The sequence below is a fragment of the Vipera berus genome, assembly GCF_964194415.1.
Source record: "Vipera berus genome assembly, chromosome: 3".
NCBI classification, from domain to species: domain Eukaryota; kingdom Metazoa; phylum Chordata; class Lepidosauria; order Squamata; family Viperidae; genus Vipera; species Vipera berus.
Window position 1 is genome coordinate 105,316,427 of NC_138204.1, and position 22,323 is coordinate 105,338,749.

General features: G+C 38.3%; 2 protein-coding genes across 11 annotated transcripts in view; one reads left to right on the plus strand and one right to left on the minus strand.

The window, feature by feature from the left end:
* Positions 1 to 408: 408 nt before the first annotated feature.
* Positions 409 to 22,323, minus strand: part of ODR4 (odr-4 GPCR localization factor homolog) — a 42,568-nt gene continuing 20,653 nt past the window's right edge. For 4 of the 10 annotated variants that reach the window (XM_081323228.1, XM_081323220.1, XM_081323227.1 and 1 more), the window contains 6 exons: positions 19,939 to 20,028; positions 18,311 to 19,081; positions 12,763 to 12,864; positions 6,504 to 6,675; positions 5,737 to 5,829; positions 1,972 to 3,208 (listed from right to left, as the gene is read on the minus strand). In XM_081323228.1, coding sequence (XP_081179354.1) covers positions 19,014 to 19,081; positions 19,939 to 20,028 — 158 coding nt within the window. In that variant the 3' untranslated portion in view covers positions 1,972 to 3,208; positions 5,737 to 5,829; positions 6,504 to 6,675; positions 12,763 to 12,864; positions 18,311 to 19,013. Of the gene's footprint in view, positions 549 to 1,971; positions 3,209 to 5,736; positions 5,830 to 6,503; positions 6,676 to 11,892; positions 11,944 to 12,762; positions 12,865 to 18,310; positions 19,082 to 19,938; positions 20,029 to 22,323 lie in introns of those variants that run through there. The other 6 variants (XM_081323224.1, XM_081323225.1, XM_081323221.1 and 3 more) reach the window with 6 other exon arrangements.
* On the plus strand, positions 3,304 to 8,301 carry PDC (phosducin). Its single transcript, XM_081323229.1, has 3 exons — positions 3,304 to 3,493; positions 4,862 to 5,025; positions 6,516 to 8,301. Exons 1-3 carry the CDS (start codon positions 3,430 to 3,432, stop codon positions 7,041 to 7,043), a joined length of 756 nt encoding a protein of 251 aa, XP_081179355.1. The 5' UTR covers positions 3,304 to 3,429; the 3' UTR covers positions 7,044 to 8,301.

Genomic DNA, 22,323 nt, shown 5'->3' on the forward strand with positions numbered 1-22,323 from the left:
TTTTGATTGTTGCAGATATAGATCCAGCCAAAAAAAAAAAAAGCCCACAATACGTAAGTAGGGAAAGCTACCTAAGGGTTGAGTGTTTGTTTGTTTGTTTTGCACATTACTAAATGGAGGAAAATGCATGACCCTATTCATGAAAAGTATTACATGTGAAACATAAATTCAAGCCATCATTCTTCTTAGTTTTTTTCTCTTAGCAATTAGTGCAGGTATATGCTAGTTTTCACTTATCCATTACTGCAGTGTAAATTAGAAGGGAATGACATAATCGAATACAGGAATGATTAATCATTCCAGCTGTTTCTGTTACCAAAACAGTATTGATACACCAAGAGGAGATGTCGATATGCTTGGAAAAATTAAAGTGAAGGCATTAAAGGGAGGGATAACAGTACACAGTGTCATAGGTATGTTTTATTAATTAGAAGACGTCTGTATAGCACCAGTTTATTCCAACAGAACCTCATTCCTCTAGATCAGGGGTGTCAAACTGGCAGCCCATGGGCTGGATGTATCACATGCAGGCCACACTCACCCCTGCTCTGCAAAGGAAAAAAAAGTCACAATATGTCACGTGGCATGATTGAGTTTGACACCTGTGCTGTAGATGCAATGTGTGTGTACAAAAATTAACAGGGTTTCTTAGTGGTGGAGAGCAATTCAAAAGCTGTATTTATTCCCTTAGCCATCAAGCTTGTCTGAAATTGGTGGCAGAGCTCAGAAGTCTGCTAAAACTCTAACTGGATCCTGCAATCCTGAATTCTGCCCATTTCTGATTTAAAAAAAGAAAAACCTATCAGAATCTGCCTTGCCCTGAATTGGATTTGTAGTTGATCTAATGTCGCTACCAATTGGCATTATCCTCAGAGACCTGTCCCAGCTAACTAGTTAAGCTGGGGATTTAGGCTGGAGCTTTTTAAAACTGCATATTTATTTATTTATTTAAAAGTTATTAATTGCATATTTTGCCCATCTCACCATCCAAAGTGAGTCTGGATGGCTTACAATACAGTAAAAATGCAGGTATAAAAATATTAAAAAATATTAAAATTCACAGAAATCAAATAAAACTAGGAACTAAGTTCAGGAGCTGTATGGAGGTAGGTTCTTTGTACTCCACCAGCCACCTCCAACACAAAGTATCCTTATCAGGGGCCCAGGTCAGTCAATAGAGCCAGGTTTTCAGGTCCTTAAGGAAGGCCAAGCGGGTGGGAACCAATCTCATCTCCAGTGGTAAGATGTTCTGAAGGGCAGGACCACAGCGGAAAAGGCTCTTTTCCTAGACCCCACCAGCCAGAATTCCTTAACCACTGGTGTCCATAGCATGACCTTTCTGGTGGAGCAAGTGGGGCAGGTCAATCCCATTGGGGCAAAACAGTTCTTCACATAATCTTTCCTATCACTGAGATCTTTTGAGATTATTTCTATACTTCGATGGCCTGTACTCTCCCAGATTTTGAAATTTCATAGGGAAGTAGTAAAGACATATAACCAAGTAAAGTACAGTTTTGTATGTTGTGTAATTATATGACATGAAAGAAATGTATTCATTGTGATGTAGCCAAGTTTCCCTTGTTCATACCTGCAGCTGCTAAAATTATCACTAGAGTAATGCCTCCTTGAGATATTTTTACCCACAAGGGTGTGTCAAACAAACCTCAAATAGAATAAGATCAAATTCAAACAATTTGCCCTTTGTACAAAAATATTATCCATATTTCTCCACCAAACCTACATGCACAAAAACTTCCCAGTGCATATTTACTTTTCATTTTACCATGACAAGTATTTGTCAATCATTTCTTTTTTTAAGTGCCATTTATAATTCCAAATGTCATATCTTTAGAATTATAGCCCGATGCATGCCAAAGGAATAGTAGAACTATTTCAGACTAAATACAAATATTTCTCAAATGCAGATACATCTGCTCTTTTACATCATTTTATTTAGAATGCTAGGAAAACTTTAACTCACAAACAAGTGAGTAGATATTATATAATTTCACTTTCATTCCCTAATTTTTTATTTACTCAATTCTTCCATCAAAAGAACTTAGAGAAAAGAACAGTATAGTCTTTCTTGCCGTTTGATATTCACCCAGACACAGGATTAAATAAACCAGAGAACAAAATTATTTAAACTAATTCCAAACTGATAAGCTTTGCTTTATAAAAAAGAGACATCAAGCTTAGTTTAACATTTATAACTTTTTTCATTCTTCTTACTGAAATGTTTTTCAATGTAATTGCAATGTGGGCAACCCACATTTCATCCTTATTATAGAATTGCAGGTAGCATTCAACTCACAACCATTTGAGCTGCACAGTGGCCTAGAGGTGAAGAATGTTCATTTCCTACTTGGAAGGAAATGACAAATGTTTTGCTATCAGGATGCTAAGAGAAAATATCTGCTGCAAACTCCACGTAGGCATCAGGAAAAGCATTTGGCCAGCAAATGCTCAATTGCCCCGACTCCACTCCAATGAAAAGGATTACAAGGTCAAAAAAAAAGTCAACTTATAACCATCCACATAGCAGCCATTCAGAATTACAATGGCACTAAAAAAAAGTAACTTAACAACTGGTCATCACACTTAACGATTGTTGCAGCATTCCCATGGTCACGTGATCAAAATTTGAGTGCTTGGCAATTGGCATGTATTTACAGCAGCATCTTGGGGATCATGTGATCACCCTCTGCAACCTTCCCAGCCAATTTCCAACAAGCAAAGTCAATGGAGGAAACTGGATTCACTTAACAACTACTTGTTTCACTTAACAACTAAAGTGATTCGCTTAACAACTGGCAAAAAAGGTTGTAAAATCAGGCACCTTACTTAACATTGGTAATCTGGTTCTAGTTGTGGTCACCTGTACTGTAAAAGACGAAAGGAAAAAAACCCCTGAAATTGTAACTATTGTTGGAAAATACAGTTGCATTCATTTTCTAAATGGATCTTGGCATGCCATATAAACTTTAGCCCCCAAAACATTGCTTACTCTTGCTTTAAAACAAATACTATTTCATCACAGCTTTGTCCAATCAAAGTAACACGTTTGTTCTTTTAACAACCCAGTTTATGGAGATGTACTGTATTTTCTGTCTGAATACCTCCACTTTTATGTTTCTTATGAAGATACATTACAGGGAAATAATATTGATGTCCAGATTTTGTTTGGCAATGACAGCATATTGTGTATCTGGGGGGAGGAAGCAGAGATGATATAAGTTTTTTTTAAAAAATGGAATATTTGATAAAACAAGAATATATAATATTTAATCACTCTATAACAATTTGAGCCTATATGTCTCTCTAGACTAATTTTTATGATCCCTTTTAAGAACTAGACATGTTTTTCCTGTATTCCTTGTTTGTTGATTTGTCTGTTTGACTACTAGTCTCTCCCAGCCATTTACAGTCATGGAACACCAACAAAGTATTAATTTGGAAGAAGAATTTGAAGCTCCAGAAGCTATACATACAGGTAATAAAGTCAAAATATCCCTGGTGCAAATGAGAAATAACTGGACACTTTGTTTAACACTGAATTGTAATGGCAGTAGCAAGAACATGTTGTAGAATAGAAGAGGCATGTAGAGTTAATTCAAAGTATATATATAAATTCAAAATAATTTACACATAGAGAGAGAGAGAGTTTGGGAAAGGTGGCAGGAAATTTAAAAAGACAATGACTAAGAGCAAAATGGATGGACACAATGGCATCATCTCTAAATCTGAAGAACCAGGCTGGGGAAGATTATCCTGGACAAAAATCTATCTTCTCAGCCTTTTGGCTAAAATCAATTGTAGGGTCTCTATGATCATTAGGAACCAACACTAACTTGTTGGTACGTAATCAGCATATGGCCACAGAAAATGTGTGTTAAAATGATATTTTAAGTATGAATCAGATGAATCAAAAGAGCGTCATCTAGGATTCTAATAAGGGGACATCCAATATATAATAACAGGAAGCTCTGGAAAGAACTCCACTAATGGTTGACCCACAATAAGAGAAATTTATAGGATTTGTAAAGTTTTCTACAACGTTTCCTCTCCCCATATTGTCTTAAAAGACATAATTATCTAAGCCAGATATTTTACAATCACTTCAAGTAACTAATGCCTCCTTAAGTAACACCAGCTGCCTGCAATTAGTGCAGATTCGAGTCCCACCAGGCTCAAGGTTGACTCAGCCTTCCATCCTTCCGAGGTAGGTAAAATGAGGACCCAGATTGTTGGGGGCAATAAGCTGACTTTGTAATAATGCCGCTTGGGGGGGGGCGAAAGCCCTAATAAGCAGGCATATACATAGAATGAAGGCTATTGCTAAGCAAATTGATTTGTGCTTTAGATTGTAAGCCGCCCTGAGTCTTCGGAGAAGGGCGGGATATAAATGGGATTAAAAACAACAACAACTAACTCTCCACCAGTAGAACTGTAGTCTCTATAAGGTCCATAATTATGAATTTTATACAGTGCACCCAAATACCTCTTCAAATATCTATCTATCTATCTATCTATCATCTATCTATCTATCTATCTATCTATCTATCTATCTATCATCTGTCATCTAATTTATATGCCACCCATATCACTATCCAAAGCAACTCTGAGTAGTTGACAATACCATTGAATTTGGAAAAGCTTTTGTGGATACTTCTTTTCAATAACAAGGCAATATTTTTCAGCCTCTATTGGGAGATATCCATCTATGCTTTTCTATTTTCCTCACTAATCTTCTTTCTTTAAACCTCTGTTGAAGCATCAAAGGAATTGATAATTAAAAAAGAAAGAAAAGAAAAGAAAGTAAGCCCAAAGAATAAGAAATGAACAATTTTTCTTCTTCTAGGACCTAAAGGGGTGATCAATGACTGGAGAAAATTTAAATTGGAGAGCCAAGACCGAGACCATCTTCCTCCAAGCAAGAGAGAATTGCTTATCAGGCAAATCTCCTCACCCTACAACTGTCAAAACAGAGATCACAGAGACACCAAAGAAAAAGTCAGTCGTAAGGTAAATGAGGGGAAGAAGACAATGTAATGGAAAAGATGCATGGGGGAAGGTATTTTTCCATATATTCAAGGAATATGGGATAGCCTTGTTATGCTAATGCACATAACAATTACATTTTCACCATGTATGTCAGATGTCAGATGGATATAGCATCATACATGATGTCATGGTTCCGATTAATGAAACAGTTCAAACAATATTCAGGCATTGTTTTTCTAAAAGTCTATAATAATGAGAACGAAGCATCGGTACTCATGGATGGATGCCAGAATCTGAATTCTCCCCCCCTAAACCCATCATTACCATGCACAATTCCCTCCCTTAATTACATGTCATTAATCACATTCTCCAATTAGCCCAAAATGAAAGCTTCACTTCCATTATCTTGCGCACGATTCTTATCTAATTTATACATCCGGTTAGCATACTCCTCCCCGCAACTTCTTTATATTTATAGTAAGCAGTTTAAAGGAAAAGGCTGCCTCTTATATTGTCAGAGCAAAAACATCCTATGTTTGCAGCGATGACACATGATTTGAAATCAGAACTGTTCCAGGCAAGAGAAGATGGATCCCATTTAATAATGGTTTGTGTATAAAAGCCATGTCACACATTCCACATTCCTAGAAAGCATGGAGGAGAAATCTTTGTTGACCCCAGTTTCCCTCTTTCACATATTCCTGGAACATGTAGGTGGGGTCATTTAAATACCTGGAATAGTGTTGGGAATCTTTTAGCGATTGAAATGTTGCCATTAACTCCTTGGTGTAGCTTAGAAGAGCGATGCTGGGAGCACAGCAAAATCTGGAAGACAAGGTGTTTTTTTTACCTGCCATAGAAGCAAATAGGAAGGAATTCTCTGGAAAATAGTTTTCCGCGCTTTTACATTTTACTAATATTTTACTACTTTTGCAGTGTTAAAGATGCAAAGAACAAGGGAGATGTATTCTTGAAGATCAGACTGAATATTGAGATATGACCATTTTATAATTTTACCATGCCCTACATTAGCCAACTTGTGGAAAATTTTAATGGGAACTTCTCACCCGGCTCCAAATTATTGGCAAATACTAGGTTGATGTTTCTTGACAGTGCACAATTAGAATAGAATCCTCATTGTTCCAGAACTAGATATAGCTTATTATAATATCCTGTACTAAACAATGGCATGTTTGTTTGCCTGGTTCAGTTTCTTAGTTGAGGTGCCTATATTGTAGTCAACTCACTTTCAGTTTTTGACAATATATACTGACCATCCTCCTGATGGTGCTGCCAATATTGGATGGACAGCTTGCATCAGGATCAATGCCCTACTAACAGATGCTCATTGGAATAAATGTATTTACATAGAAGCTTTTGAACTTTCAGTGCTGTTCTTTGAATATAAAGTGTTCTATTTATGTTCCATGAGATTGCATGTAATCTCTCCTTTTCTGCTTGGCAATTAAATCAGCACTTGTAGTTCAGCGTATTCTTACAATTATTTGCAGATGAATGTGCAGGAATATGAGTTGTTGAATGTCAAAGAAGATGAAGGTTGTTTACAGCAATACCGGAAGCGCTGCATGAAGAACATGCATGAGCGACTGAGCTTTGCGCCAAGGCATGGCTGCCTTTCTGAGTTGCAGGATGGGAAGGAATTCCTAGAAGCTGTGGAGAAGGAACACAAAGCCACCACCATAATAGTCCACATCTATGACGATGACATCAAGGAGTGTGAGGCACTCAACAGCAGCCTTACTAGTCTTGCTGTTGAGTACTCCACTGTGAAATTTTGCAAAATCAAGGCTGCTAACACAGGGGCAGGAGACCGTTTCTCCAGTGATGTTCTTCCAACACTACTTGTCTACAAAGGTGGGGAGCTTGTAAGCAATTTCATTAGTGTAACTGACCAGTTGAATGGAGAAATTTCTGCTACAGATGTGGAGACTTTCTTAAATGAATATGGGTTACTCCCTCAGAAAGGAATTCCAGAACTTGACAATGGTGACATGGATGAACAAGAAATTGAACAGTAGATAAGTTTTCTAGTATTTCATCATCTGTGCTCAGTGAATTTTTAATTTGGATCCCATTTGGGGCCAAATTTACTTAGTAAATGCTGCATATAGATGCAGTAGAAAAGACTTATTAAGAAAGTATAGAAAGATATAAAAGAAATAAGGGATGTCCAGGACTTAGCCTGATGACCCATTTTAATTTTTTCCCATTCTTTTCATTTTTACAAGACATAAGAGAACTAACAAATTAGTGAATTAGTGAAGTCTTCCTTCCAAGGGGATGTAATGTTATTAGATGTAAATCACCCAATTGTAACTATAGCCTCTGCAGTATGAATGATTTTCAGAGACCAGTGCAGATAGATTAATACTTATGACATTAACTTTGGAAGAGTAGTAGTAGGAAGCGAGATTGTTTTAATTCTCATTTGGAAGGAATTTGGCTAAGGTAAAACACATATAGAAGTTGACAGGGCCCTGAAATATAAGATATATTTGGATGGAGCTATTAACATAAAACTTTCAGCAAATACTCAAAAGGAAAGTTTGATTTCATTAGAGATGCAAAGCATTTGCCACATTAAGGGTAAAGACTCCTGGATTAACAGCTCCTGCTCAAGAAACAGGTGGCAGCTATGGCCAAAAGGGCCTTTACACAGATTCATCTTATATACCAATTGCACCCATTCTAGGACCAGGAAGCCCTCCTCACAGTCATTCATGCTTTGGCCAACTTGCATGAGCTATTCATGGGACTTTCATTGAAGACCCAGAAACTGCAACAGCAGGAATGATTATGAGCATGCCAGATTATATTTATATAAATCTGCTGCTTGGTGAGCTGTAATGATTGCATGTACCGTATATACTTGAGTATAAGCCGACTCGAGTATAAGCCGAGACCCCCAATTTCACCCCCAAAAACTGGAAAAAGTTGTTGACTCGAGTATAAGCCGATCCGCCGTTCTGCAAGCCTCTGCCGCCAGCAGAGGCTCGATCCGCCATTTTGCAAGCCTGAATACACAGGAATACCCTGTGTGGCCGCGGCTCTCGGGGAAGCCCTGGCTGTCCGCTTCCTCGCTCCACGCTGCCATTCGGGGCCCGCGCGTTCCCCGGGCAAATCGCGGCGCCCAGCAGGCGAGGAAACACGCCCGCTCCAGTCGCCCCCCCTTCCCTCAGGAGACGCGAAGCAAGTGACCGCCCGGAGCTTACCGAGGACTTGCTTCGGTGCTTCCAGGATCGCGCGCACCTCTCCCAAGCCGCCGCCGTCCGGAGACCTGCCGAAGTTTGGGGAGGTTTGGGGAGGTGCGCGCGCACCTCCCCAAACCTCCCCAAACGTCGGCAGGTCTCCGGACCTTTGCGCCCTGCCTGCCTGCTTCTTTCCGCAGCGGAAAGAAGCAGGCAGGCAGGGCGCGGAGGAACGGAGACCCGGCGACGTTTGGGGAGGTTTGGGCGCCTCCCCAAACGTCGCCGGGTCTCCGTTCCTCTGCGCCCTGCCTGCCTGCTTCTTTCCACAGCGGAAAGAAGCAGGCAGGCAGGGCGCGGAGGAACGGACACCTGCCGACGTTTGGGGAGGTTTGGGCGCCTCCCCAAACCTCCCCAAACGTCGCCGGGTCTCCGTTCCTCCGCGCCCTGCCTGCCTGCTTCTTTCCACAGCGGAAAGAAGCAGGCAGGCAGGGCGCAGAGGAACGGAGACCCGGCGACGTTTGGGGAGGTTTGGGGAGGCGCCCAAACCTCCCCAAACGTCAGCGACGTTTGGGGAGGTTTGGGGAGGCGCAGGTCGGCAGGTCTCCGGACGGCGGTGGCTTGGGAGAGGTGCGCGCGATCCCGGAAGCACCAAAGCCTCGGCCGCGCACAAGTCCTCGGTAAGTTTTTTTTGTTGACTGGAGTATAAGCCGAAGTGGAATTTTTCAGCCCAAAAAGTGGGCTGAAAAATTCGGCTTATACTCAAGTATATACGGTAAGCATTGGGGGTGTAATCCAAGGTACTAGTGATCACCTATAAAGTTCGGAAACGGAATTGGTTAAAGACTGTATGATAAAGTGGGCACAAAATATTCAGGAACCAATTTCGTTGGACACCTGGGAGATAATTTGGGTCAGAAATGTTAAGTTTACTCAGGCTCAAAACTTAAGAGAAAATTTTTATAAAATGTTTTATAGATGGCATCTGGATCCCAAGAAGTTGTCCAACATGTATCCTAATTTACAGTCTAAATGTTGGAGATGTGGTAGTTTAGAAGCTACCTATTTTCACATGTGGTGGACTTGTAGAAATATAAAAGCTTTTTGGATCAAAATTTGGTGGAACATTCAAAAGATTTTTAAGAGAAAGATAAAGTTTTCTCCGCAATTGTTTTTATTGGGTATTGTTGTAGATTGTGATGTTAAAGAAACTAACTTGATGTTGAACATGATAACAGCAGCACGGTTACTGGTGGGACAATATTGGAAGAAGGATAGTTTGCCCACTATAGAAGAATGGGTGTTTAAAGTTTCGAATCTTGCAGAAATGTCTAAGATTTCTGCTTATTTGAAAGATCATTCACAGGAAAGATATATTTCAGTTTGGAGGAGATGGATAAATTATATTCAGAACAAATATGGATGGGACTAAAAAGTTCCATTTAGCTTATGAGTAGACTTTAGTGGGATATTGTTATTGGTACTTTGTTTGTAGTTATGTTAAAGGGGAGTTAAAGCACATTATGAATTTGGTTAATTGTATATTATGCATAATCTCTATTTAGAATATGATTATTGTAACTATAATCCTGTATTTAGCTCTGGGAAGTGGGGGGGGAAGTGGGTGGGTTTGGGGTGGGGGGATTTGGGGAATAAAAAATTAAAGAATTACATGAAGAAATTTTTAACGAAAGCCCTTTAAAGCACAATATGAAGTGTGCTTTTCTAATATTTCATTACAGAAACTTAACTAAAGATCATAATTTGATTTGACAATGCTAGCCAAAAAAAAGAGACTTGAAAAATACTATATTTGCTTTGTGCTGTTTGGAAGGCATCATATGGCATTAACTGCTAATCAAATACATTATCTCTCCAGATCTGTATAGAAATTAAAGAGCATATTTTAACTCACTTTTAACTGTGTCCAGTTAGTAACTTAGGTTAGTGTTGGAAAATGTATAAATAAAATGTAAGCATGCATTAAAGCACTTCTTTATTAAATACTGTATGATGTCACTTGGTAAATTAAAACAATGTGTTCGTAAAACAATTATCAATGACTAATCCTTTCTATTTGGAGCTGATGTAATTAAAGACTAGTTAAAACATACCTTTTAAATGGGCCCATTCTATTTTTTAATATGTGGACAGAGGGAGATGACTCAGGAAAAAAAAACTTGGTTTCTGCTTTTCTTTGGGAGAAGAGCTATTTCTAGACAACTGTTCTAAGAGAGGAGGGGGATGGGAAGTGCGAGAGGGAAGAGGAAGGGGAAGGGGAAGAAGAAGGGACAGGAAGGGAAGAGCTAATGACTTCTGGTTTTGTCTTCACAACCATAGGGTGTGACTCCCCAGAAGATTTCATTTACTAAAAGTGAAGTAAACAGGAACAGTTGTGCAATGTATATTAAATAACAGCCTTGAACAGTGACTAATTTCACAGTAAACAGACAAGAGGTATGCAATTATTAAAGAGAAATGGGAGAAAAATAAATTCATATTAAATCAGATTTTAACTATAACAAATCTATTTCAGAACTCTTTATACTCTTATTGCACATCTGTATCTGTGACAGAGAACTTAAGTTACATTTATTCTGTAAGTCAGGGGTGTCAAACTCAATTTCATTGAGGGCCGCATCAGCATTGCAGTTGCCCTCAGGGGACCGGGTGGGCATGGCCAGGGTGGGCGTGGCCTACTGGGTGGGCATGGCTAGAGTGCGTATGGCCTACTGGGTGGGCGTGGCCAGCTCTACATCGTCCGCATCAAGGGTGCCTATGGGGGCCTGGGCAGGAGTGGGACAGATCTGAGGGTCTCTGGGCCAGGGCCAAGGCAGTGGGGGCCGTTCCCTCACTGTTTCCAGGATGGCTTCGTGGGCCACATGAAACCACTTCGTGGGCCGCATCCGGCCCCCGGGCCTTGTGTTTGACATGTCTGCTCTAAGTGATGTTCCAGGAGGGTTAAACAGCCAGGCAGATAGTTAAGACAGTTACAACAACCCCTATATCAGGTTGACCTTCACTTCTATTGAGGCTGCCCTCTTCCTTTTGAGAAATATTGGAAGCCCCATAATCTCCAGTTCAACTGGCTGGCAATAATTGAGCAGTGGTCTAACACATCCAAGAGGCAGAAAGTTGAATGAAAAATATTCCGGCTCAATGGTGGGCTGCTCTCAGATTCCTTCCAGTCTGTGGATCTCTCTGGAATTTGCCAGACTGAACCAATTTCACAGAAGTAAAACCACAAAAGAGGAACCACTGTCATCTTGTTTCTGTTCCAACTTACTCTGCCTTCAGATTAATGTATAACAGACATGAGGATGACAGTGACTTTCCACCCTGCCTAATGGTATCCTTTCCTCAAAGATCAGTAAAAGTTAGAGAAAGAAATAATTCATAAGTACGCAGGAAGTAGATGCCCCCAAAACTTAGTAAGACTTAATGCTTAGAAATGTTGAAATGCAGAGAAAGATAAATGATTTGGAGACAAAAAATGGCAGATCCCCTGGGATTATTTATCTTGCAAGTTCAAAACATTTTTAGATGTTTATTAAAAAAAACACTGGCCAACTTGAAAAAATCAGTTTAAAAAACTGAAATGTAGGCATGTTCTAAAAGTATTAATATACAGTGATCATATATCTTGAGGACAAGGTGGAAAAGTAGATAATCCTGGACAAACCTTAGAAAAAAAAGGATTTGGTCCTAAGATATAAAATATCTTCGCCCATCCCTGAAAATATAAAAAAGGTCAACATCGTAAGGCAAGATTTTAGAAAAGCATTTAACATATAAAATTGAACCAAAGACCTTTTCATGGCAAGTGGTGAACCATTCAAGCAGACCCATAGAAGCAATGGAAGATGAAAAAAAAAACAGCTGGAAGAGGAATAAAGCTATAGTAAAAAGGTATTCTTCTCTCAAATAGTATTTATTCACTTTCCTTCTTGTTTTTCCCTTAATGGAATTAAATGTAATGGCTATTTCCAAATAGTATTTGATAGATGGGACAAGTTGGGTTCCTGGCAAAATGTTGGTGGCTGTGCTTCCTCTTATATATATAGTTTAGACAATTTATCTATTTCATGGATGAACAGGTAGTACCTCAGTTTGAAACAGTGTTCTATGTATTGTATTTTTGATTTATTAAATATAGGATTTCTAGATTGATCATCTCCTGGTTTACGTTCTTTAGCTGTAAACTGGGAATAATCATAAAGTATCAAAAATATAGAAAGTTTACTATTCTGCATATACAGTATATGTTTGTAGAAATGAACTGGGTACGCTATTTTAGACAAAATGTTGTCTATTATACAAGATTTAGTGCTATTCATTTAAAACTGAATAGCTTCCATCTAGGCTTCATATATCAGACTCTGAAGATTAAAAAGTATATAAAATATGTAGAACATTAACTATCCCATTGTATCCATAACATAATTTTAATAGATCTAATTATGAATATGTATAAAAATAACACATAAATAACTAAGTATGCAGCAACTTGTGTTCTTGGGGAAGTCTATGAACTGAAATTGTCATCACTCACCCAGATGGAACTAACGAAGCTTCTGCATATTACAACTCTCCAAGGTACCAGTATAGGATTAATCAAACTTAAATGAAGGCTTTGGTGGCTCCATCAGGATTTCTGCAGGAAAATGAGAAGATCACAAAGGTGGCTGTTCAGGAATCCTTTTTCTCCTTCCTTTCAACCAAGGACAGGTAACAAAACTGAGTCAAGTGTGGATTTATGGCCTTCAAAAAGTTCCTGTGTTATCATTTTCAGCAAAGATAAGAAAAATCAGGAGCTGTGGCCAAACAACATCTCAAGGATATATTTTTAGTTTCTTTGTTTTTTTAAAAAAGAAACCCTGCAGAGTAAGCCAAAAGAAAATACATTTGCTTATATTCTCCTCTTAATTTCTCTTGCAATCATTAGCTATGAGCTGTTATGTTTAACTCTGAACCTTCACACACTAAACTTTGAAAACATAACCAATTTCTTTTCCACTTGGTCACAGAACCTGATGGAAACATATCTTCTCATGACAGCAAAGTTCTGCATGCAGAACTCATTGAAAGAGCTATGTATTTGGTTAATCAATATACAGAAGTATGCATGTTTTCTACACAATGAGGCCAATTAGCTCACCATTTAAGACATTTAGTTGAATTTCTAAGGGCTCTCAAAACACCTATAGTAAGAGCTATCTATTTCTTTCAGCAACTTGGGGAACAAAGAAGGTATAAGAAGAAAAAAAGATGGTGCCCCCATCAGCTTTGGCTCTGGTACTACCTATTATCTGCTCAGCCTGCCATACAGTTCCAAACAGATTATTATTAATCACTGGTAGTTCTCCAGGATTCTTTCCCACTTCTAATTATCTGAGCCTTAATCTGGGGTTTCTCAAACGCAGACCATGTGTATTATGAGTGAGTTATAGCCTTCTGACATGTTACCCGCGGTACGCTGACACAGAACAGATCTTGAACCTATGCTCTGATTCATCAGATACATCATTATATACTTTTGACCAAGAGGAAATTGCAGTAAGTCTAGACTAGGAATACAAAATAATTTTGCCCTTAATCTTTGGAAGAAATTGATTTGGTAGGAACTGATCCTAATATTATCATAGTAGGATGATAACATAAAATGAAATCTGGGTAAGATTCATCCTTTTCCCCTCAAAGTTGAGTCATTTTAGAAAGTGTGCAAGGTGTAAAAAGCTCACGGCCTTTTCTTTATTTTTATGGGAAAATGCCTTGTTTGCTCAAAGCAGCTCAGGGCCTGCCCAGAAACTGATTTACTTTTACAGCCCTTCCTGGAATTATGTTGTGACTATGCAATACAAGTGAACACAGAAGTAGTAGTTTATGAGAAACACCACACTTGTAGGGGCATTGAGATGTGTTACAGTGAAAAAAACTAATCATTTTATATATTTGCAAACTATGTATAATACATTGAGCTGTACAATTTATGCCCAATATTTAAGAACGCATACCTATCTTTGAGAGAATGGAAGGAAAATCTAGCAGGCAAAGTGGAAAACAAACTAAATGTACAGTTGTTTGAATGTCCTTAGATTACAATACACATATCAACCACCCAAAGAAATCTGCATCACTAAGCTTGAGTAAATCATTTGAATTAGATTTGCTTGCTGATTGTGAGGAAAAAAATAGTTATATACCCTTGAGAATTGCAATTTCCACACTGAGTTACACAGGACCTACACATTTGTCCCAAAGGTACTTTTGCAAGAGGCAGCTGCGCTTTGTTTTTCTGTGAAGACCTTTCGCTTCTCATCCAAGAAGTTTTTTCAGCTCTCACTGTATGGTAGGGAATAGAAGGATTATATTCCTTGCAGAGAGCTGGTCATTTGCATTCTTTTACAGAGTTGTTGAGGCCACTTGGATATTTATCTGTGTCTTCAGGGTCACCTGAATAGTGCAAATGTGTGTGGAGCCTTCTTAGAACTGCTGAAAGGACTGTGTTGTAGACTATAAATAGATTATGTCGTACCCCTCCCCCTCTATTGAGAGAGGGCTATTCAATTTTTACACAGATGCCCTCTTTGACCCCTTTCAAACCAGCGGTCCCTCTCTGTCCAAAATGTGGTCTTTGTCTTTTAAACGCAGATGGACTGCTGAATCTTGTCCTGATGGGTTTATTCTATGTTGTGCCCCAGTGGTTGCTTTGTTTCCCCAATGTACAAATCTCCACGCCTCACTGCATTGTACTGCATATACCACATTGCTCAGTTTGTGTCTGGGTGCTTTATTCTTGGGGTGGGCAAGCTTCTGCCTGGGGTTTAAAGTGTGCACATATGTTGTCTTGACCCAAATATCGTCCACATACCTATATCGGTGAGTGGGTGGAATTCCTGTGAGGGAGTGAAGGGAAATCAAAGCCTTAAACTCCTTCCCAGTAATTCCACCCACTCACTGGTATAGGTATGTGGATGATACTTGGGTCAAGTTCAAAACACAGGAATTGGAAACATTCACCAAACATATCAAGTCTGTGGACAGATGTTAAGGAAAATAGTTTAGCCTTCCTAGACTGTGCAGTACACATTAAAGCAGGCAGAAGCCTTAATACTGAAGTTTTGAGGACACAAATAAACTACCAAATGGCCTCGATGACTCTAAAAGAATGCAAATGACCAGGTGTCTGCAAGGAATATAAATTCTTCCATTCTCCACCATCCAGTCAGAGCTGAAGAAGCTTCTTGGATGAGAAGCAAAATGTCTTCAAAGAAAAACAAGAAAATCCAGTTTATTCTTGAAAAAGCACCTTTGGGACAACCAAGATCTGGATGACTTAGAATCCCCATAAACATACATATTTGGATTCAAAAAAATCTTATAAGAATGGTCTCCAATCACAATGATTCATTTTAAAACTGAGAAATATAATGCATTTGAAGGATTTATAGGAGGGGGGGAAAGTAAGGAAGCTATGATAAGACCAGTAATTTATTTACTTATTTTCAGATTTATTACACTGCCCAACTCAAACGGTGCTGGCTCATAACCACACAATAGATCATAAAGAGAAGCAAACCTCCTCCCATGTAATAATAAACAGACAATATAAAAATACAAAACATAAAATGACTATCAACTGCACAACAAAACAACCACAGGGGGACTCCCACTCAGCTGGGTCCTATTGCCTGAGGGAAGACCCAGGTCTTAATAGCTTTTCTAAAGGTGAAAAAAAATGGGCCTGTTGTAGTTGGGAGGGGAAGATTGTTCCAGAAAACAGGGGCACACACTGGAAAGTGTCCACAGGAAAGCCACACTGTCTAGGTTACATAGGATGGCAAGATTTAAAAGAAGGAACCTGGAACATGCTTTTCCTGTGGAAGTTATTGGGGAAAGTAACCCGGTTCTATGCTATGTAAGGCTTTAAAGGGAATCACCAGCATCTTGAATTGAACCCAGAAGTCTATCAGGAGCAAGGGTAAACACTAACACATGTTTGGCCCAAATTACTGTTGAATGAAAGGTGCTGTGTCAGCACTGCCACAGTTAATTTTCTGCTGAAGTGTTGCTCAGTAGCTTCGTGAGTTCTCAGCTGAATAGCAGTTCCAACTGCAGTCTGCAACACCATCAATGCTGTCCACCCTGGCTTCACCACAATTTCCTCTCCTTGGATGCCCAGTAATCAGCAAATGCCCCAAAGGCAGTTCTGACTGTCTGAAGCAGCTGGGAAGCCAGCTCATTCCCAGCAGTCTCTTTCCATCAGGAGTCCAAAGCCATCTACAACTAGGCAAGATGATCAGGAGTCATCCTCCATTGCAAAAAAACAAAACAAACAATCCCAACTACAACACTCAAAAGGTCAAAATAGAATATTAACTTCCACCATATCCTAAATCCATCATAAAGTCACTCAGCTAACCAAGTACTGCCTGTATTGGTTGCCATCTTAAAGAAAGGAGGGATCACTACTTCACTTTTTAGAAGTTTAAAGTACAGCAATTTCTAAATTCTCAAAAGATAAAAGTATCATGTTTAATGCATTATTTAGGTGAATGTACCTGGAACAAGAACCCCAAGCACACAAACAAATGTGAAATATGCAGCAATGGAACAATAAACAATAAATCTGATTTATACAATTTCCTCTGAATTATTATCTCACAACCTGCTGAAAGATCAAGAAACATCACCTTCATTCTGGCTCCATCAAAGGTAATCATTGATCAGTTTTATCCTGGCTACACACAGAATTTGTCTGAGTTATCATGTTTAGCTTGGGTTCCACCATCAACAATCAGCATTACTCCCAACATGTGATATTCCACTTTGTCAAAAAATGAGTTAACCATGCTACCAGAAAGGGAATGATATTTTTAAAACTTGAAAATAAGTACCTTGATATGGCTCATGGGCTAATCAATAAAGATTATTATTGTTATTTAAAATAACTAACTTACAATGTAACAGTGATCTAAAGTAGCCTTATAATAGAATTAGCAGGAAAACAAAACTTGCAGCCTACACTTAGCTACTGCTGAAACTGTGAAGCAGTGGAAAATGTAGGATTAACAAACAAGAGGTGGTATTAACCAAAACAATCATAGAAGACATGGAGAGTGGAAGGGTAATTGCATCAGAAAGTTGTAAGAATTTCTAATGCTGTTAAGAATCTCTAATGAAGTAATTTATTAAGTCTGTAGTCTGAAAATCAGCAGTTGTATTGGCAGAGAAGATGAGAAAATCTGTCATTTCATGAAGCAACACTTCATTATTTTCCTCTTAGCTATTGAAACTTGAGGCAAGCCCAAGAAGGGGCAAGCATGATCCTGCTCTTTACTTGTTTTAAGCCATTATTTCAACAGAGTAGGATGGCTCTAAACTGGGTTCTCTCAAGGCATTCTGACAGGTGTCTTATTCACTTTCTGCAGAAAAATGAGGGGGTAGGAAGAAAAGAACTAGGTTTTCCTGCCCTTAATTTGGAGGGACGGCAGAACTGGTACCTAACCCCTATCAGATGTTTTGCTCTAGGCTATTTTAATGTCTCTGTGTCCATTTCCAAAGAAGGACAAGTCAAGTCTTCTATGAATCACACCAGCCTCAAAGTCACTAAAATGGCATCCATCCCATATTGTGGTTATTTCATATATAAGAATAGAAAGATAATAATCTGAGAACAGGTGAATATAAAATTCAGATCAAGTTTTAACAATGACTACCAGTGAAAGCTGGCAGACATAATGCACTGAGAACGGGGAAAGAATTCTAAACGGAACACTTCCTCAAGAGGACACTCCCAGAGTGAATAAGCTTTTGAATACCCACGACATTCCTGAGTATTCTCCATCATTATTTACTGCTTTCTTCCTAAGATAGCATTGTAAAGTATTTTGTTTTGAGACTTCTTATAACACAGTCATAATCCTGGTAACAGGCATCTTTGTATATATACATCCAGAATCTCTTAAAGATGTTCCCTTATTTGTTGACTTTTTCTGTTATAAGTTGAAGAGACATTAATGTGTAAGAGAGAGTCTGAAATGGAGCAGCATACAAATTTCTGACAGCATCACGAAGAGAACATTGGCATAATGACACACCTTCTCTGTAATAGACCCCAATCTCTGGAATCTCTCTCAGAGGTATAGTTATTCTTTTTGCATTTCACAGGCAAGTAAAATATATTGTATTCCAATAAGCCCTTGGCTGGGGTTTCCATCATAGCAACTGTTTTATTCCATGTTATATTATTATATAACAGAGTCACCGGTATCCATCATGGTTGACACAGGCTATCTGTACTGTGAAATAAATACATATGTACACATACTGTATACTCACATATACTCTAGGACAGCTGTAGATGAATCAAGGATGATAAATAATCACAGTGTGTAATTGAAAAAAAACACCACTTATGGGTTCATTAAAAAAACAGAACTTATATTATCTATCATACAGTTCCAGCATTTCCTAAAAAAGCACAAGTAATCATGTCAGCAGGGTTTTTATACATTTTATTAAGTAAGCAGAAAGTTCAAATTGGTGTCTTATCTTTCAGATGTCCCGTGAAAAATTAATCTTTTTTTTGTGCCAGTTGTCAGTGTGAGTTCTCGCTTTTCCTCAAAAAGCAATGTATACCACCTACATTACTTTCATGCAGAAACAGATCATTGTGTTTTAGAGCCATGTATTGCTTTGTTAGATGACAAGATATCTTAACGTATTCAGTTCAAGAAGCTTGCATCCTCACAGTATATCTGTAATGACATGAGTTCTGAAGTTGTTCTTGCTTTCTGAAACTTAATCGCTGAAGTAGTTAAAGGAGAAAGCTACTGCAGATAAGGCCACTGCCACTGCTATCACCATTCCTGAAAAGAAATAAAAAATTTGAAAGATAATGCAAACTGGTATTTCAAATGAATTCTACTTTAATTCATCTCCAGCTACTAGTTTAATTTTCTAGTACATTGTTTATAGACTTTCTCCTGTGGATCTATTCTGGGCTTCCTCAGGCAGGAGAAAAGTATATTAAGAAAATAAGGAATAGCTGCACCAGCAAAATAATGCTAGAAAATCAGGAACCAAAGGAACTGAGTCAATAGACAATGTGTGTTCTTTATATTCATTCATTCATTCATTCATTCATTCATTCATTCATTCATTCATTCATTCATTCATTCATTCTCTATCTATCTATCTATCTATCTATCTATCTCTCTATCTCTCTATCTATCTATCTATCATCTATCTATCTATCTATCTTCCAAAGGTTGTCCTCGTATAACAATCTTTAGGACTTGGTTGCTTAGCAAAGTGATTGCTAAATGAAACTGCAATTGTACTTAAGGGTTTTACTTCAACTTCCCTTTGCTTGAGACGGTCATAAATATGAGGACTGATTGCAAAGTTATTTTTTCATCATTGTTGTAACTGGAATTGGTTGCTAAATGAGGATGGACTCCCTCCCTCCCTCCCTCTCTCTCATATATCCATCCTTCCACCCATCCATCCATCCATCTACCTAAGTATATAGACACCCACCTCACAAATGTGACTCTGGGCAGTGTACAATAAAACCAATAATTAAAACAATCTTAAATAACCATTAAAACAATTAGACATAAATGTAAAGAAGACTGCATGAGAATGCTTCAAGGAAAGTGATAAATCATATTAAAAATAAATATTTTAAGTAGTTCAGGAGCAAAAGCTAAAATACGCATACCCATATTTTGATGTAGTTTCAACAGCACTTTTTTTGTCACTTGCTTTGTTTGTGCATTATCTTGGAATTCCTTTAGCAGGCTTACTTCAACTAAAATTAAAAGAAAAGAGGCAAAAGCATGTGTTTGTATCTTGCCTGAACTTCATCTCTAACCTAATGTTCCTTTTCTTCATCAAAACTCTTTAAAAAATGTTTTTTTCAAAGCCCACGATGGAAACACCAAGTCTATGAATGCATTTTTTTGTTGCGTAATTTAATTTTGCATACAAGTTAAACAGCCCTGTGTCTTACTTAGACATCACTGCCTTTAAACTCAGAATATCCAAATAAAATATATAGAATATTTTTTAAGACACGTATTAGTAATTATTAAATGCCCAGAACTCTAAAGAACTGAACAAGAAATGAATTTCATTATCTTTTGAAAAAATTCAGGAGATGAAAACAGTCTTCTATTATTAATTTTCCTTCCCATTTATGTATAGCCAAATATACATGATTTCTTTCACACAAAATTCTCTCAAAGATTTCTGGCATAAACCTCAGCATCAGCAACACTTCTGTGCTATACTTATTATTATTTGAAAGGATGTATAAACAGAGATGGTATTAATCTATTTTTATATTAATTCATGTAAGCTATATTTTCTGAACTGTTCTGCCAACTGTCCCATTTGGCATATTCAACAAAAGAAACTCCTGGCTCTTTAGGATGACCAAGGGTATAGCTTTATTGAAAGATCCATCTAGACACAGCAGAAGCAAAGTCAGTTCTGGGATTTTCTTGTGAAAACCTATACAGGTAAAACCCCTTTACCCATTCCGGGCCACCCACAGTTCATAGTTCACCAACTTAGTTCATTCCTTTTGTTTTGGGAAAGACTGTCTGCACCACTCAAATGTTTTTCATAACTTGACCTTGATGGATAATGTCTTGCGGGCAACAGAAGGCTCTCGTTCATTCCATAGTCTCCCGCCCCCGCCCCAAGGAATTTACCACTCATCCTCCTGTCACTGTTTAGCAACCTGCAGGTGCAGGCAACTATGGAGTCAAGTGAGGTTTGAATTTTAGGACACTTAACAGCATTTTAAGACGAGAGAACTATGAACTCCATGTTATGAATTGCCAACAAGTGCAATGATTACTAAAATCATGGAGTAATTATTCTGCACATAAGTAGTCAACATTTCTATAGTTGCAAAAATATAAGAATCAACAAAATACATTTTACAAGTTAGTTTACTTAACACAATGGAGTATTTGTCACTGTAACCAATCAGAAATACAAAAAAAATACTTACTTATAGGAAAGCAATTAAGAGGCATAATCATAGTATTGTGTTCCTACTGGAAATTCTACCAAGATATTTTCTAGTAGACAATGTTGAATGTAAATGTTAGGATGGTGTCCTAGAATAACATGTCCCTTACTTTTATATAGAAATAAACTTAATAAATAAACGTAGTGGCTCAGTGGGTTAGGACACTGAGCTTGTCGATCAGAAGGTCGGCAGTTTGGCGGGTCGAATCCCGAGTGCCACGTAACAGAGTGAGCGCCTGTTACTCGTCCCCAGCTTCTGCCAACCTAGCAGTTCAAAAGTACGTAAAAATGCAAGTAGAAAAATAGGGACCACTACGGTGGGAAGGTAACAGCGTTCCGTGTGCCTTTGGCGTCTATTCATGCCGGCCACATGATCACGGAGACGTCCTCAGACAAGCGCTGGCTCTTCAGCTTTGAAACGGAGATGAGCACCAGCCCCTATAGTTGGAAACGACTAGCACGCGTGTGCGGGGGAACCTTTACCTTTACTAAACTTTTTAGAAATGTTCCTTTACAAATCTGAATATCCCAGTGGCTATCAGGTGTCACAGCAGGTACACTTAGAAGTGCTATTAATATTGGCAGTATCATGGTCTTTCTTAATATGCTGTAAGCTATTAATGTCAGTATAAAATGAAGTAAAATCAGCAACTGACCAAATGGTTTTACACTTTTTTGCTTGTGTACACTTTTTAATATCCAGAATGGGGAACAAAGAAATAAATATGAAACTGGCAAACAAAGTTTAAGAAACATCTCCACTGCATCGCCCAAATGTATTTCAGTTTTTGTCCATAACAAAACTCAATGGAACAATCCTGCTTGCCTTGCCATGGAAATCATCTTAATCACAACTATTCTAATGCAAGTCATGGCTACTCTGTCCTGTAGGACCAGAATGTCCATTCTTGGATTCATTAAATCTTCAACTAGATTAAGAATAAATTAAAGGGAAGAGATTGCCCTCAGTGAGGAACCCACAATCTGATTTGTGTTTCTCTGTTCAAAACCTTTGGTAAATAGAGACTGAGACTAAGTCAAATCACTTAATGTATATCTTACT

Bases quoted from the DNA above. Each gene is read 5' to 3' on its own strand.
- PDC (XM_081323229.1), top strand. From the start codon at position 3,430: ATGGAACACCAACAAAGTATTAATTTGGAAGAAGAATTTGAAGCTCCA. The intron at 3,494-4,861 runs GTAATAAAGTCA...TTCTTCTTCTAG, and splicing joins TCCAGAAGCTATACATACAG to GACCTAAAGGGGTGATCAAT. The intron at 5,026-6,515 runs GTAAATGAGGGG...AATTATTTGCAG, and splicing joins AAGAAAAAGTCAGTCGTAAG to ATGAATGTGCAGGAATATGA.